This window comes from Apteryx mantelli, chromosome 8, assembly GCF_036417845.1.
Source record: "Apteryx mantelli isolate bAptMan1 chromosome 8, bAptMan1.hap1, whole genome shotgun sequence".
Taxonomy (NCBI): domain Eukaryota; kingdom Metazoa; phylum Chordata; class Aves; order Apterygiformes; family Apterygidae; genus Apteryx; species Apteryx mantelli.
The window spans coordinates 29,399,720-29,416,456 of record NC_089985.1 but is presented as its reverse complement, the minus strand read 5'-3'; the positions used below and the strand labels follow the sequence as shown (position 1 = coordinate 29,416,456).

The 16,737-nt window shown below is 39.1% G+C and overlaps 1 protein-coding gene across 1 annotated transcript in view; it reads left to right on the top strand.

Moving 5' to 3' along the window:
- ST6GALNAC5 (ST6 N-acetylgalactosaminide alpha-2,6-sialyltransferase 5) overlaps positions 1 to 11,516 on the top strand; it is a 69,872-nt gene extending 58,356 nt beyond the window's left edge. The window contains exons 4-5 of the mRNA XM_067300465.1: positions 3,148 to 3,255; positions 10,911 to 11,516. Of these exons, the coding sequence (XP_067156566.1) occupies positions 3,148 to 3,255; positions 10,911 to 11,142 (340 nt within the window). The 3' untranslated portion in view covers positions 11,143 to 11,516. The remainder of the gene's footprint in view (positions 1 to 3,147; positions 3,256 to 10,910) is intronic.
- The last annotated feature ends 5,221 nt before the right edge of the window (positions 11,517 to 16,737 follow it).

The window sequence follows — 16,737 nt, the reverse complement described above, 5'->3', positions numbered from 1 at the left end:
AAATGATGAGAGAAATGTAATTGGATGTATTGTGCCTTATGGAAAAAAAAGCTGATTTTAAGATGAAGGGAAACCTTCAGAAAACATTGCCAGTTAAATAGTATAGTGAATGACAAAGTCTGCAGAGCAATATACTTGGTGTTATAAAGTAACTGTACTTGAAAATAACTTTATAATTGAATAAGGGTACATTAAGAAAATATGATTCAGAACCAATATTATAGTAATTAGATAAAGGAAGCATAAATGAAATAACTGCAGGAAGAGTATTTCCATAGAGATTATAAATGAGATTTTGGTGGAGCAGAAAGGCCTTTAATTGTAATTTAGTGTGCACTACAGAATTACCAGCACAGTGTGTTAGTTCATCATATAAAAGAATATCTGATAATTCCCCCTAATAAGCACATGACAGCTCTTCATATTCTTTCATTACAACTGATTAGGTATAAAAACAGTATCCTTTTGTTGGAATCTTGTTCAGATCTTTCATGAAAAGGCAATGTACTGCTGTCCTATAGAGGTGGTATTTGAAGAGGCTAGATTGGTACTTCGATAAGTTTTTAAATCTTTATTCCATTGTTTGGCTTTTAAGCTAGCTTATTTCAAATCAGTTACTTTCCTATTTATTGAAAACAGTAAAGAACAAAATAACTGCATGTAAGTGGCACACAAACTAACCCAGCATACAGCCTAAATAGCTTTCCTGACCTGGGCAAAGGCTAGCCGCTTAGATCATGGTCTAAATGTAATTGTTCCCTCAGTTTTGGAAAGCAAAGTCTTAGTCACCTGAAACAATGGCCTTGTGCATGCTCCCAGGTACGCTAGCCTGACTAAGTACCTAAATTGCCTAGTGATTCATAGGCTCAAAAACTCTCAAGTGGCAGGAAAGCAAATTTTTAAGCTTTTCCCTGCCTTTCCCATTCCTAATAATTTTGAGCCAGAAATTATTTACTGTTTTGTATCATTGTAGTGCCTGAAGGCCTCTGCTGAGCTTATGACTGACTCTGCTACTACACTGTGACGAATTGGCCCCAAAAAAGCTTAAGTGCAAATTCAGAAAAGAAGTAAGGCCCCATGATTTGGACTAATTAGATGCTTAAATCACAGCATGTTATTCTCAACCTGCTAGCTTAGCCTGAAAGCCTGTATGTCAGGAGCAGCAAAGACATACAGGTACTTTTCAGGAGCTCATGTGCTTACCAGGTGCCCCAGAAAGGACTGGACAGACAACTTAGGCTCCCTCAGCATCCTTTATGCCTTTTTGGTTAAAGAATTCCCTTGTGTTTACAACAGTCTATTTCACTGAGCAAAAGGGAGACCTTGGTAGGAGACATTTCTCAATATGAGTGTGTTTAAAACATCTCCCTTCTACTGCCCTGGAGGTGACCAATTCCAAACCAACTTGTTTAGCATTAGCTCAGGAATCTGCATGGTATGATTTTGCCTGCTCATTTACGATACTGGTGATGATGGCACTTGCTTGCAGTGGGTGTCCTGGGTTCAAGGCCCTGCCTGCAGGGCTGTTTTGCATTCAGCTATTACAGGATAAATTACAAAAGAGGGGCTGTGAACTGGGGTCAGGACCTTGGATTCCCCAGATGAAGGCTCCGATGTAGAACATCATGTTCTCTCCTGTGCTTTCTTTGGGCTCACCGAATTTCACAGGGGTCAGATACAGCTGTACCGGAGTGGGGTTAATTCCATATTAGTACTATCTGATGCAGCTTGTGTGTCATACAAGAGCTCTGCAATGGCTCAGCTTTGGTAAGAGGTGAAAGGAGTGCCAGCCACAATGATAGTCTGCAGTCAGGAATATGAGGCTGTCTTTTTGGGAAGCAAATAACATGAGCTTTAACTTCTCCTTCCTGAGGGACTTACTTCTCTAAATGAGTGAGTAGCCATGAGGGAGACCTGCTGCTTCCTCTTTTAATGGTACTTCAGAGGAGACCTTACAGTGAATTTGTTTTCCTGATTCCAGAAGAGGACTGAGGGCTGTGACTCCATTGCTAACAGAGGTGCCGGACTTGGTCCTGTAGAGGTGTCCCATCATTTGCCACTGCACATTTAGGGTGCTCCTCCCTGGCATTTCCTTCGCCATCCCATTCCAAGACACCCAACTCTCCCAAGGCATACGGGGAGGGTGGGAACTTAACACAGGACTGGGAATTTTGGTGCATGTGGCCAGGCAATCGGTGACCATTATAATACCTAGTTCTTATACACTAAACAGCAATGACAAGCAGAAGTGTTACTGTTGCCATTTTGCAGATAAGGACCTGTGAGACAGCAAAATTTAAGCCCAGATTGTAAATCTCTTTTATTTGTGAGCAGTTACTTACCTAAAAGCACCTACTGTTTTTTGCATAAACAGTGCTGAGATCAGTTGTGCTTCTTTTACCGACGTGTCCTAGGCTGCAGCGTAGGCCAGGAAAGAAGCTGCCGTAGGGGGCTCCCTGGGGCTGTTCTCACATATCCCTCCCCTACAGTCAGGGCTCCCCCGGGGCAGGAATGGGACGCAGGGCCCGGGAGGAAGGTGTCCCAGGTTGGCTCAGAGACAGGCACAGCTGCAGCTATCAGAGGAGCTTCCTGCCAGCCGCTGCAGTGGGTGTCTGGGCGCATGGAGCGCTGAATGGCTGGGAGCATCCAGAAACCAAACCATGGGAGGGGAGGGTGTGACTAGGCCAGCTGAGGCTGACCTGTTCCAGAAGACGACCTCCTCTGTATGGTGTGGAAGTAGCGTTTTAAACAGCCCTCTTCATCCCCTGCAGTGTGTCTTCCTGAACATTTAATGTGCAAGTTCATTAAGTGATTCTAGATGTGTGATATTTTCCCAGTACATTACTAGCAGAAGAATATAAATATAGGACATGAAGTTTCAGTCACTTAAGGTAAACTTATCAAAAGGTCAGCTAAATATTAACATTGCTGTGCCCAAAATTAATTGCAGCAAGGGCGGTTTCTGCATAGATTAGTCCATTGACAGAAGACACGAGTAAAATCATTAAAAGATGAATGAGCCAAAGTAGTCTTGGTTGCCCAATTTTCATAACCTTTCATAAGAATGAAAAAACTGCCCAGAAATTGCTTCAGCTATCTCAAGAATTATTTGTCAGCCTAGAAACTTAATTATGTTTTTGCTTTCAGGAAGATATCCAACACTTGGCTTAGCACGGGCTGGTTCACAATGACTATCGCATTAGAGCTCTGTGACAGGATAAATGTTTATGGCATGGTGCCACCGGATTTCTGCAGGTAGGATTTATTTCAGAACCATTATTAGCCAGCAAGCTTGAATGTTATAGATAAATATCTGAATCTTTAATTTTTTTCTATGAAATATGTCTTCAGTCCTCTTAAAGCAATTAATTAATGTCCCAAAATCTGATTCTGAAAACAACAACAGCATTTAATTACGTTATATAAAAGTTTTTATTTGTAGTGTGGGAGAATTAATCCATCTTGTTGGTTTCTTTTAGCTTCTGAATATTTATCACCTAAAAATAATGCAATAATTGGCATGAAGTTAATGTGAAAAAAGGAGTACTGGAAAATGCTACATTTTTTTTTTAAAGGTTCTCCCTGCCCCTTAATGGAGGAATGGAGTTTTCATAATGACTCGTTTCTAAATTGATCTTTTTATGTAAACAAAATGAAGATTGTTGTATCTGTGTCACATAAATCCCAGTCTTCCAGTAAACTGGCTTCCTGAATAATTCCCACAAAAAATATAATTTGTTCCTGCAGAATAGGTAGCCTTGTAATCACCCATTCTGCTCATGCAAAATGCGGGTTACAAATGATACAAGCAGCACACAAATTCTGTCAGTGGAAGCTAAGCGACCAGTTCATGCTGTAATGGTTTGCACAGATTTTACAGCTACGTTACGCCTCGGGTCATATTCAGGACTCAGCCCTGAGGTGCTGGTTAAGGTTTCAGTACGGGTCAGTGATAGCAAACCAGTCTTCCAGACTCCTGGTACTGGACCAAAATCATGTTAGCCACATGATGCAAAGCACCCATCCAGTATAAAATTCATATAAATTTGTTTGCATCAGCAGTCCTTATGCTGAATTAAGTATCATATGTCCTTCCATTACTAGGCCTAGCTCTCTGGCCTTTCCGAGAAATGTGGCCATGTGCCCACACCTCGTCCTGATCCCACCTGTACCGTTAGGTGATGGAGCTATGCCCAGAGCTGGTACCGACAGTCATGCTAAGATGGCATCAGCTAACGTTTCATTGCCTGCTCCTGAACCCCTTCTCACTAGGAGGTACTTACTTTCCTGAATTTCCTCTTGCAAATTTACGGACCTCACTGAAATCTAGTTCATTAGTGAGATGCCTTTCGGGGGCAAGGGACGCAAGGCTGCAGTGGCAGGTTAGTTCATTTATCCTAAAAATAGGACTGTTTGATTTTCTTCTTCTGAGTACCAACAAGGATGATTCAGGCATCTGCATTTGTCCTGGGCAAAAAGAAGTAGAAATCCCTGAAGAAATTACAATATCAAATGTCAAACCTAAATTCCACTTTGTGAGAACTTCTACAAATTATAACAAAACACTGATGACAAACGCCGTAATGTACTGCCAGATTTCAACATGAATCCTCCAAGGAAAATAACACGCTAGATCAGATAGTCCAGACAACATAAATGCCTTCTGCAGCACAGCACTTCAGTTCCCCTGTTGTTTCAGTCGGCCAAGACACTCGTCTCCAGTTCCTGTGCTGAAACGGTTATGCCCCTGGCATCGCTACAGTGACTGCTCTGTCTTACTCCAGGCTGTATTCCAGTGGCACATGAAAGTAATTCTTAAACTGATGAACTAAAAATTGCAAGTCAGTGTAAAACAAGGCACAATCCTTACTTTCCAAGCAAGGGTCCCTCCTTGTTAAAGTCAGATTGGCTTAGGTAGGCATACTTAGTAAAAAAACAAACAAAAACCAAAACTGTTTGAGAGGCTAAGGTTGTCACTGAGATCATATGAAAGGTTTTCATAGAATTCATACACTGTAATCAAATGGATATAATATTAAATTATAACACAAGAAAGACAATAATCAATCCTACTATTGAGAGTTATAGCTAATGATTATAGGCAGTATAACAAATCATAACATAAATGTTCACTTTTCTGGTCATAAAAAGGGAAAAATTTTCTTAAAATCAAAAGGATATGAAATGTCTTTAGGTTAGTTTTATTCATCAGCTGACAAAGAGGAAAACTGTAGTGGCCAAGCCTGGAGAAAGCCATCCATGAAGATTTGTAAAAAGACTATGTTGCCAGAAATGGAAATTAACCCTCTCAGTTTGTTCTTTATCCGCTCACTAAGAAGTTAAAAAGAGGAGTGTTTCCTTTCAAAGAAATAAGACAAAAAAATAGAATATCACAAGTCAAGAAATACTCTGTAAATGGCTGTACTTTGAGCCAGACTTCCCTGGTTTTCATTCAGATGAAATACAAATTTACCATTTAAAAAAAAAAAACCAACAAACTAACCCCTAATTGTGTGTGAGATGATATAGATACAAGTTTATTTCATTTGCTGTGCAACTAAAGAATCTAAGATTAAAAAAAAAGCTAATATTCTTATTTCTATTCAGGTTCAGTGTCACCAAATTTACAACTTCAGCAGCTATCCATTATTTTTTAAGTATTAATTTGTGGAGTAAGTAATGAGTGTGGGGGGAAATCACTGTCATGGAACTAAATTAGTATCACATTGGTAACATGAAGGACATCTCAAAGGTATCATGAATATCATACTGTTGATTCTGCTACAAATTATGAGCTTAAGATCATTAACCAAATTGCTTCCTACCCAGGCAGGAAAAACAGGCCAGCTAAAGGAGTGTGCATTACAGACTACAAAGATTTGTCACTGTTAATTGCAATAATGTGTTTTAGATTCATTTCTATTTACTTTCACTGGTTATTGAGTTTATAGTTGAACTGGAATTGGTGACCTGATTATTGTGAATTTCTGAGTATGCTGCAGCAAAGCTGTATGTAATATTGAATCTCTTTACTTGGCTACACACTTATGCCGGACTGTATTAGGGTTAATGGCTTTGATACTGCTCTCATGCTGTTAAATACATCCGACTTGCACGTTCTAGAAATAAGATGAAAGCCTTTGGCAGCATGCACGTTGCAAAGATTTTTGGAGAGAGTGTGCACGCACCTCTCGCTCTTTTATCACAAGAAACTCAAGCAGGAAAAGTCATCTTGCTGTATTATTTTCAGTGTGCGGGGATGCAATCCTAGCCTTGGCTGGAGCAAGCCAATACCCCAGACAGGCAGCGTTTCCCTCTTGGAGCTCCCTTAGCAGCCTGCACCATGCGCAGGCAAGGACTCCTGAACGGGGCCATCAAGGATTTTTCTTCCCCCCCCGCCATCCGTAGCCATCCTGCTCCGACAGCACCACAATTCCTGGATGAGCTACAGTGCTGCCACTTTTCTTGGTGGCTGCTCAGCAGCATCTGTGGAAAGGCCACAGACAAGCCGTAATGCAGTTTGTAACAACACCAGCCCCTGTCCATCTGAATATCTCCTTAGGTATTTCCGTGCATGCAAGGAAAACTCGAGGTGGTAGCAAGAAGAGCCCTGTTGTCCCCCCAGTCTCTTCATGGGCCTTCTGGAGCTCACAGAAGCTTAAAGCTTATTCAGAGCCTTATTTTAACAGATATGAATATGGAGCCAGATCATTTTCCTATGGAGAATCATTTGACTGCCAGGCCATTTCCCATCTGTGATAATTTGCCTGAAAATTGGCTTTTGAAATCTTTTAATTTATTCCTTTGGGCACAGCTTTTAAATCTAGTGTTTTCTTACCTCCCTCTCCTCACTTTCAATTGCTTTAAATCAAGTGCAAAAAAAGCAGTTGTTGCTAGTCACACTGGCTGGGGTTTATGGGGGGGAGGCTTAACTGGGAGGTGTTCATAAGATTTTAAACTCCAGCCGTACAGCAGATAGTCATGCCCTTTAATCCTTACACCCACATCTCACCTCATTACCTAGTAACTGCTGCATTGTTTGGCTTTGTGTAGCCAGAACAAAATGTATAAAGAGTTCAGCAAAACTGGGCTTGAAAGAAGGTCAAGGAAAAGGGATACCAGGAACAGAAGGCAAAAAATTATCCAGAAATCGTCACAGTCCTGGTGTAGTGCCTTGCCCATCACTCAACATGATAATGACGTTTTAGTCACCCTTCAAAATATGAATTCTTTTACAAAGCAAGTGAATACATATAGTTTTGTGGGCTGATTTATAATCACTTTTAGTTTGTAAAGGAAGAGGTTGACCAGAACGTGATATGGGATGGCCTTATTTTTCTGCTTTGTTTCCTTTGAGGCAAACACTGTTTACTGTATTTTCAGCTTTCAGTGTGGGTGGATACCATCTGTGGGAAAATGTGCACTGAAGTGGCAAAGAGATGACTGACATTGGGTACGAGCACTTACGCTGTTGCTGTGCTGGCAGGCTATTAGGCAGGAAGTACAGTATGTTTTACAAAGGACCTTCCCCAGATTCCTCCCAGCTGTGATATTAATATGCATGCAAAGTCTGACAAAATACTGATTAATGTCCAGTATCAGTCAGTGATAAAACAGCATCTGTTTTAATGTTAATAAATGAGGTGGCAAGCAATTTCCTTATAGAAATTACTCATGCATTTCATTTGCTGGTGACACAAGCTAATTGCAGAGTTAGTTAGAAGATAACACAGTACAGTTAAATTGGGTTATGGTGTAGTTACTCAAGCCAGAGTTCAAATCTAAACCCTACTTGCATGAAATCTAGGGGAATCCAGAATTCCCACGGAAGGAGAAAGACTTCAATTCTTTCCTGATACCTAACTGCCTTTCAGAGTTCCTCAGTCCAAAATGTGGCATTTGTCTGTTTAGCCTCAAAACCTCAGTCAGCCCCAGAGAGGCCTAAAGTCATCAGCATCTGGATTGATATGTTGGAATTCTCCCCCAGTTCAGCCAGTGAGGCTGCACACGAGCCTCGACGGCACCCGTCAGTCAGGGCCTGAACCCAGCGGGATGCCCGGGCTATGCTCCTCTGCTGCTCTTGCCAGCCAGGCCCCATGCAGCAGGCGTTTCTGGAATATTTCTGCCAGAACCATGCACAAAATACAGGGACCCACTATAGTCTTGAGCTAAGGGCATCCACTTGGGATACGCTGGTTTTAGCTTCAGTACATTTAATGGAATTTGGAATCCCTGTCTTCAAGAGGGAAATCCATTGCTAAAAATCCACTGTAGAGTATCAATAGCACAACAAATAAGGCCCCCGCTGGGAGGTACAAGCTTCAAAATCGTGCTTCAAAGAGGCAACAGGAAGGGTATAACCCTAGGTAAATACTAAGTTATGAGGGAGAAGGAGAAGAAAAAAGGACCACTATCAAGCCTTCTGTCTTTCTCCTTCCCTCCCTCTGATCCACACACACACAGACCACCACCCCTGTGCCTGTATCCTTTGAATTTTGTGTGGAAAAAAAATGACCAGAGTTCCTACAGATCCTTAGAGGGAAATGTGATTCCGGTCAAAAGTAATCGCCGTGATCCGCTGTTGATTTCAACATACAGGAAAGGAAGAGGGAAGGGACATACCGCAATCCACATCCTGCTTCGTGCTCTTCTCCTTCGTGTTCTGCAAACCAAGCAGGGGTTAGTTCTGCAGACCTAGCTCAGGCTTACTGTATGGTCTGTAGTCACAGTTTTCAACTACTACTTTGGGAAAAAAAAAAGGAAAACGCTAACCAAATCTGCCAGGAGGTACCAGGGCCAGCAACTTTATAGGCCCGCTTTGCGGCACTGGGCTGTGCACAGGTAACTCATTTTCACTGTGACTGCGTTTATCCAAAGTCTTTTGGAGATATGATTCCAACTTTAACAATCTTTATTTTAAAGCAGTGAATTTCCACTGAACTACACAGATTTACACTTGGGAACACAAGAGGAAAATCCAGCTTCAGTACAGAAAGGATGAGTAATTTAAATGAAAGACAGATGCCTGTTTGTTTAGTAGTTTTTAAGAAAAAAAAAAATCACATTAAAATGTATCCTGTTACGTTTATAATAACCATACAAACAATTCATTTAGAAGATACTAATTAAAAGGTCCAATCTATCAAAAAGTGTGTGAAAATTTAATTGAAGATTGAGATCTAACAGTCTGCACTTGGTGGTAGTTAAAAAAAGAAAAATATTAAATACATATATGAAAGGATATTTTTTAAATTAAAAAAATGCTTTATATAGATAAGGTATTAAAGGATTTCTTTTTGTTCTCTTATGTATTCCAGTGAGAATATATACTGTAAATTTAAGATCCATCTTATTTTAGAAATGCAATTTTATTGTTACGCTTGTGTTGTAAGATTGATCACACTGTGATGTTACTAGGAAGCTAGATAGATTGATTGAATTAAAATGTTAATCTCAGGTACAAATGGAAAGCAGCAGCAGTATCATACATTACCACTGCATATATAATATGGATATTGGTAAAATAAGAAAAATTAGAGAATTGTGTAGGTGACAGAATTATATAATAAAAATAATGATCAGGACAGAATACTGACAAGACTGTGGATGCATTCAATTGAAAATAAGCTTAAATATTAGCTCTTCAAAATGAAAATAATAAACTCAGTATTAGAGCTGACAACCCTGACTTTGCATTAACTTTCTTGCTCTGTATTGGGGTCCTGTCCTCAGGTTTTAACACAGAGCAATTCCAAGGCTTCACTAAATGGTAATATTTGGATTAACTTTTGGTTATCCTTTTTTACACCCCAAATAGTTCATGGTAGTAACTGTGGAGATAGGGCATACAAGCTTTACACTGACTCTGCTGTGGCTTGAAAAATGTCATTACAATTGGGTTATTCTGTCTGGAGAGTTTATATATATATATATATTTATATATATATATATATATTTATATATATATTTATATTTTTTATATATATTTCTTGATAGAAACAGTTATTTTGTGTATGAGTTCTTGTCAGTCCAAAATACTTGTGCCCAAAGTAAAAACACGAAGAGTACAGTTTAGTACAGAGAACAAATAAGGCAAAAGGAGAATGATCTGCTCTGGTTTATATTACAGATATAATACAGATGCACCTTTTGAAGCATGTAAGATCAAAATATTGAGGTTAAAACTGTTAAAATGATCTTTGTCTTAAACACCTAATTGCTCTTAAGATTGTCCTATGTGTCATCACACGGGTGCAGCATCTCCTGCAGGTTAATGCTGGTGGGCTCACAAGGTCAAAAGGATACTAAGGGTGAACAGCTTTAATTTTTACCTTAGATACACGAAAGTTTCCATTAAAAAATCAAAAAGAACTCCTGTGTGCATTAGATCTGTTTGATTATAAACCCAGCAACAGCAGGCTGTATCACCACTCAGACATGCAGATGTGTTAATGAAGTTGTGCGCTCGCATCCTTATGCACCATGCTGGTAATGTCACCTGAGCTGAAGTGACACAGATAACCTCCTCCTCTCTGTCCTTCCCTTCCCTTTCTTCCCTCAGTTCAGTAAATGCCACTGCAAGGCTTTTTACAAGTCGCAAACGTGGATGTGAATCTCTTTTAAGCAGTGTGCTTCAAATTTCAGGATAGTAATATAGCCCTGTGGCATTCTCCCTTATTTTTGAGTTACTGCTGTTCTTTATTTAACAGGGAGGAGGGGATTAAAAGAAAACAACAGAAAGAGCAAATTAAAAACCTCTGCCCCATTCTGATGCATTAAATATGCAAAAAAATACAGATATCTAGAAATTTGGTTTAACTAGGAGAAGGGCTCAGCTTATTAAAGATAGCATCTTTTTGATCAGTAAAAAGGAATATCCGGGGCTTCCATCTATTTTCTTTCTTCCACAGGGATCCTAATCATCTTTCAGTACCTTATCATTATTACGAACCTTTGGGACCTGATGAATGCACAATGTACATTTCCCACGAGCGGGGCCGAAAGGGCAGCCATCATCGTTTCATCACAGAGAAACGAGTGTTTGAGAACTGGGCACGGACATTCAATATTCGCTTTTTCCAACCAGACTGGAAACCAGAACCACTTACTGTAAATCACCCTGAGATTAAACCGGTGGTCTGAGGGATGAACACAGAAGACTGCAATCACAGTCACCTACTGTATCAGCTTTCAGGGTGTTTGTTGGACCTTCTGGGACAGCAAGCAGCCTAGAGAAGAGTAACAGGATTTGCAGATGAGAACTGCGACAACAGTCAGGAAGTATGATGGAGTATATCCAGAGTATTTTGTGTCAAACTGTACATTAAACCAGTATATAGCCTTTTCTGGCCATCTGACTTCCTGTATGTGTATGTAATTTGTGAAAAGCAACTTGAGTATCATTAATGGGATGGTTAATTCATTATGTTTTTTTTAAGTACAATGCCACTGAATTTTCATAGTGAAAACTTACAGTACTTATTTAATGCAGGTTTTTATGCAACCTAGGCCAGTATTTTTCTAATTCACAATTATGTGATTGTTTATCTTTCATAATCCTTCAAATCCAAAATTAATATTGCTGATGGTTTGAAAAGCCTAGCTTTTTATTTATAAATTTTGTTTGGGGGGGGGAAAAAAGGATTCTATATAGCATGTAATTAATATTTGGTCTGGAAATTTAAAATTTTGGGGCTCCATTCCAGCCTGAAGCCTTTAACAGCAAGAATGGGTCCCACGTGCAAATCTAGCTAACTCTACAGTCTGACACCTCATTTTAATATGACAATGGTAGACAAATTCCTTTTGATATGAATGTGCATTTGCTGCTATGCTATCTAATTGCTGTTTTTTAATTAGATGTGGAGGGAAGGAGGGCAAAGTTTATCTGAAAAAATCACTGTCTATAGCAACATGTTTGCAATGAAGAGGAGACCGACTGGGGTCAGAGAAGACTGCATTCAGTTTTGCTTCTTATAGTCCTGCAAGAGACTGAAGCAGCAACCGTCTTCCTGAAGTAACAAACAAACTACAAACCAGACAACAATGGCTTGCAACAACATGACCAAATTTTTGTAATCAAGAAGCTCCACTACCAGGTACTATAATACAGACCATACCAGCCAAAACCAGGAATCACATAGACTACAGCACTGCACCTTCAAAATCTCTGCCTTCCACTTCTCCAAGATCATCGTTGATCTCCTCATAGATCCTGGACTGCACTGATGTTAGGATGTGAAACAAGTTCTGTGAGTTAAAGATTGGCTCCTTAAAAACAACAAAGTTAGTTAGCACCACTTGGCAGTTTCTTCATGAAATACTTGAGCATGGCTAATCCCTGCAAACTAAGGTGGTGAACAATGCTAGTTCTGTATATGGAACCTCACAATGTGTCTTACTGGGTTATATTTGGCTTGTGAATAAAGAGGATTTCTGTTACAGTATTTTTCCTTTTGCCTCACAAATGTTAAAACTCAAATAATTTCTTCAAAGTAATCACTAGGAATAATTACTGCATGGAGCCTTGTACTCCAGGTGATGAAACTCTCTCATTAGACAAATACTAAAGCTAGAACAAAGATACTACCTTAAAATGTCTAAACCCAAGAAGCTCAACCTCAGATGCAATACATGGAACTGGGACCAAACTTGGTATCATTTAAACCCATTTATGACCCAGTGTCTTCCTCTTGCCAAAACTTGATAGCAATAGCTGCAAAACTGCCCTAAAGATGCCCCAATTCTCTGGGGATGAAGTGCAGCAAACTGCTCCACAGAGGTGAAACACCCTGTTACCCCCATAATCCTATGGACCTAAAGAGCCAGCCGCAGAGAGCCACTCTCCTTGCTGCAGCCATCTCCACTTTCAAAGAGCAAGAAACTATAACCTATTTTGCCTTAAAACTTGTCTTTTGGTGTTCTTCCTGATACGCATCATTCAGCATACAAACGAAATGCAAAGCACTACTATTGCCAATTACTTATAACCAGCCTTGCCAGCTGATGTTTAACTCCTTCTCTTTCAGTGATTGTATTTTATTGCTTCCATTTGATTTCACAAAATTGTAGAAAGAACAGAATGGATTTTGGTAATTTGAACATCCCTTTCAGCGTGGCTACTGAGGCACATATCCAGCATATATTGCTCAAATTGATGAACTTATGTCAAACTGATTTACAGATCATTTCTAATGTGACTGCAAGAATTCGTACAGATCACAGTAGCTCCTCTGACGCCATAATCCTTTTGTTATTAGCAGCATAATAATAAAAAGATTTTGTCACGATAAAATGTAGAGCACTTTTAGTTTTTCTATTAATCAATGGCTGCAGGATGTGCATGCTGAGTGTTGAAATTGTTAAGTTGTTGTTAAAAATAGACCATATTAAAATAGATTCTAGTCACCTATTTTTAGTATTCAGTAGGACTTACCACACTGTGTTGAGCACCACATGCATGTTTCCTGTCTGCAAGACGGGTCAATATAATAAAATAGATCAGATGAAGCATTAAGAATCCAAAGAAGAAACACAAGATAAAGTGATATAGACCCTAATATCTAACAGCGAGTAGAACTTTGGATTGTAAAGGGTTAATATAAGAACTGTGCATTCTTGTTACCCTTATACACATCCAGTCTTTTAAACAACACAACAAGCCCAAAACTCACTTTAGTCTCATCAACTTCCTATGAAGTTTCAGCACGTTCCCCAATCTAATCAGAAAATGTGTGAAAGAGTATTTTCCAAGGGTGACGCTCACCTGCATATATAAAATCCGCTGCAAAAGGAATGTGGTGAATCCAAAAACACAGCAAGTTTTAAACAGGGATTGAACACATACAGATTTAAATACAAATAATTGTCTTCTCCCTCCAGTCCAAAAAGCACAAGTTATCAGAGTGCAAAAGAAATGTAAATGATTTTTAAATACTGCCATTTTAACTTACAAATTACTAAAGCATTTTTATAAAGGCATAATTTTTGAACTACAGTATATCCTGCTACATTTCAGCCTGAAGTAAGCTTTTATGGCCTAGTTATAAAACATATGGATTTATGATAGAAAATGCTGTCAGACTGAAGATATGTAGCGCTAGTAGGCACTTCTACCATTATCTGGTTTATGCTGTCATCTTACACTTGTCACTATAATTTGATCAATTCATGATCTTCAGTGTGCATCACCTCACATATTAAAAACTGTTACAAAGCAGTGTTTACAGACATCAGCAATTTTAGGATCTACGTTATTTTAGTCCTGAACTTCTACTATAACCTATCCTTTAATGCCTGGTTTCATCAGAGTGGCTATTTTTCATCTTGAAGAACCACAGCCCTTACGCCATGACATGTGCAACTGGAATTGAAGATGACAAAAAAATATCTCTGCAACTAAGAATGGAAAAATACTGCCCTTGGTTTCTGTTATTCTGGCACAATGATAACAAGATGCCCAGCTAACAGCATCATGATATAAAATAGTAATATGATGCACTTACTTTGAGAAAACCTTCCATCCAAGGTCTTAAAACATTTCAGAAAGACAAGTTAATAGTATTTATTCCCAGGTGGATAGAGAAACTGAGGAAAGGGGAAGTTATATAACTTACTAAGACCATGTTACAACTTTAGCACCAGACTTTGGAATAGAATTCAAGTCCCTTGACAACTATTCCCGGCTCTAACCAGCAGTGTCAGGAACCAAAACTTATTTGAAAAACACCACCATGCACAGGCAATTTCATATGGCTTATACACACACACATATAGGTATGTATACATACACATATATGTATACATGTATACATACACATGTGCGCACACACACAGAGAAATGTAAATCGATTGAATTCTGCAGAAGATGTTTACTTAGAAAATAAATGTTGCTTGGGTCTTCTCCTGCATTATGTTCTCAGGCAAACTTCTCATGAAGTTCAGTGATTTTTACTGCACATAGCTCTAAGGACCCGACAGTAGATAAAGAACTTGGAGGAACAGTCCAAATACAAAGTAAGTATTATATGAGGTAGATGACTACCCAATCAGTAAGTTTTGGGGACAGGGTGAGAGGAACTGAAAGAACAAGTGGTAGAATATGGTTTGTGGTATCTAGATATATTCCCCAGGAATATAAAGATCTAAGGCTAGAAGCTGATACAGTGGGAAGTTGTTGTGGCACATAGCAATGACTACTCTGTACTGCAGAAGTTTCTTTTGAAACTCCTACAAATCTATCAATCACATGCGCCACAAAAACTCACAGAAAAATTCTGATAATCACCTCTGACTAATGAAAGTTAAATATTGTATTTACTCTGAGACCCAATTTCTAGTTCAATTAAAATCATACCTTAAGGATAAAAAAAAAACCATAATGGGTAAAGAAAGAGTTAAACAGTCAAAGAGTATTTGTAAGACCAGCAAAATGGAGAACAAAAGAGTGAGAAGGTAGACAAACCTTACAGGTATCAGTACTTCCACTTCTCCTGGCAGGATCAGTTAATACTGATCAATTTGAATTTCCAGCTGCCTACTACAAAGCAGACCTTACAGATCACAAGATTTTTACAAGGAAGAAAAATATCTCTGAAAAAATCTAGGAAATATGAAATGACAAGAGTCTGTAAGATGATGAGAAATGTCTTTGGACTGAAGCAGAAAAATATAAAAGTCAGGATGTTTTATAAAATGTCTGTAAAATGGCTTTGCTTAATGCTAAATATCTGTTAAAAACACTACATTTTAAAATATTTTCTACACTGAAAATGACAAGAAAACACAAAATGTTAAATGATGCCATATGGCCACAGTGAAGATGGAATTTCAACATCCCAGTGGGAACAAAGACAGTGACTTTTATCATGGGTGACTGTAGAACAGACTCCGTGGCAAAATGCAGTAAAACGAACTGCAGACACGTGGGAACCGGCCGTGAACTATCATCATCTCCTTTCCTCTGTAGCAGCAGTTCGCCCTCACAGGGGCACCAGCAAGAGAGCCCACAACTGTCAAAGGATGTACTCTTGCACTGCCAGCAGAAAAGCAAGAAATTTCCTTGTGTTCTCTTTGTTTGAACACAAGGCAGAGCCAGCGAGACTACCCAACAAACTACAGAAGGAGCACTTGGGTAAAATGAGGTTATAGCAGAAAACTAAATGAATTTTTTGCATCCTTGTTCATTGTTCAAGGAGGGGTTGTCTTCAGAAATCCTCTGTGACAGGCAGAGGATCTGCCTGAAATTGAAGTGATGGCAGAAGAGATTATGGAAAAACTAGCCCAATGAACAGTACCACCTCTCCAGGACCTGAAGGTATTTGCTTAAAGTCTAAAATAACTTAAAAAAATTAAGTAACTGGAAATACTTACTATGGTGTGTAGCATCTCACATAGAACCAGTTCAGTACCAGAGGACAGGAAGGTGGCAGATGTGATGACAATTTTTAAAGGAGTTCCATAAAAGACTTTGGAAACTACAAGACAAGTAACCCTAACCTGTTCCAGGCAAACTGGTAGAAACTATAATGAACAGAATTAGTAGACATAAGAAAGATATATTGGCTAAGAATCAATGAGCTTTTGTTACAAAAAGTCATGCCTTACAAATCTATTCAGAATTCCTCAAAGTCCTCTGAAGCACATGGACAAGGAGATCCAGGTGATTAGTCCACCTGGATTTCCAAAACTAGTTTTGCAAGGTTGCTCTTCAAAGACTTCCAAAGAAGCTATGCTACC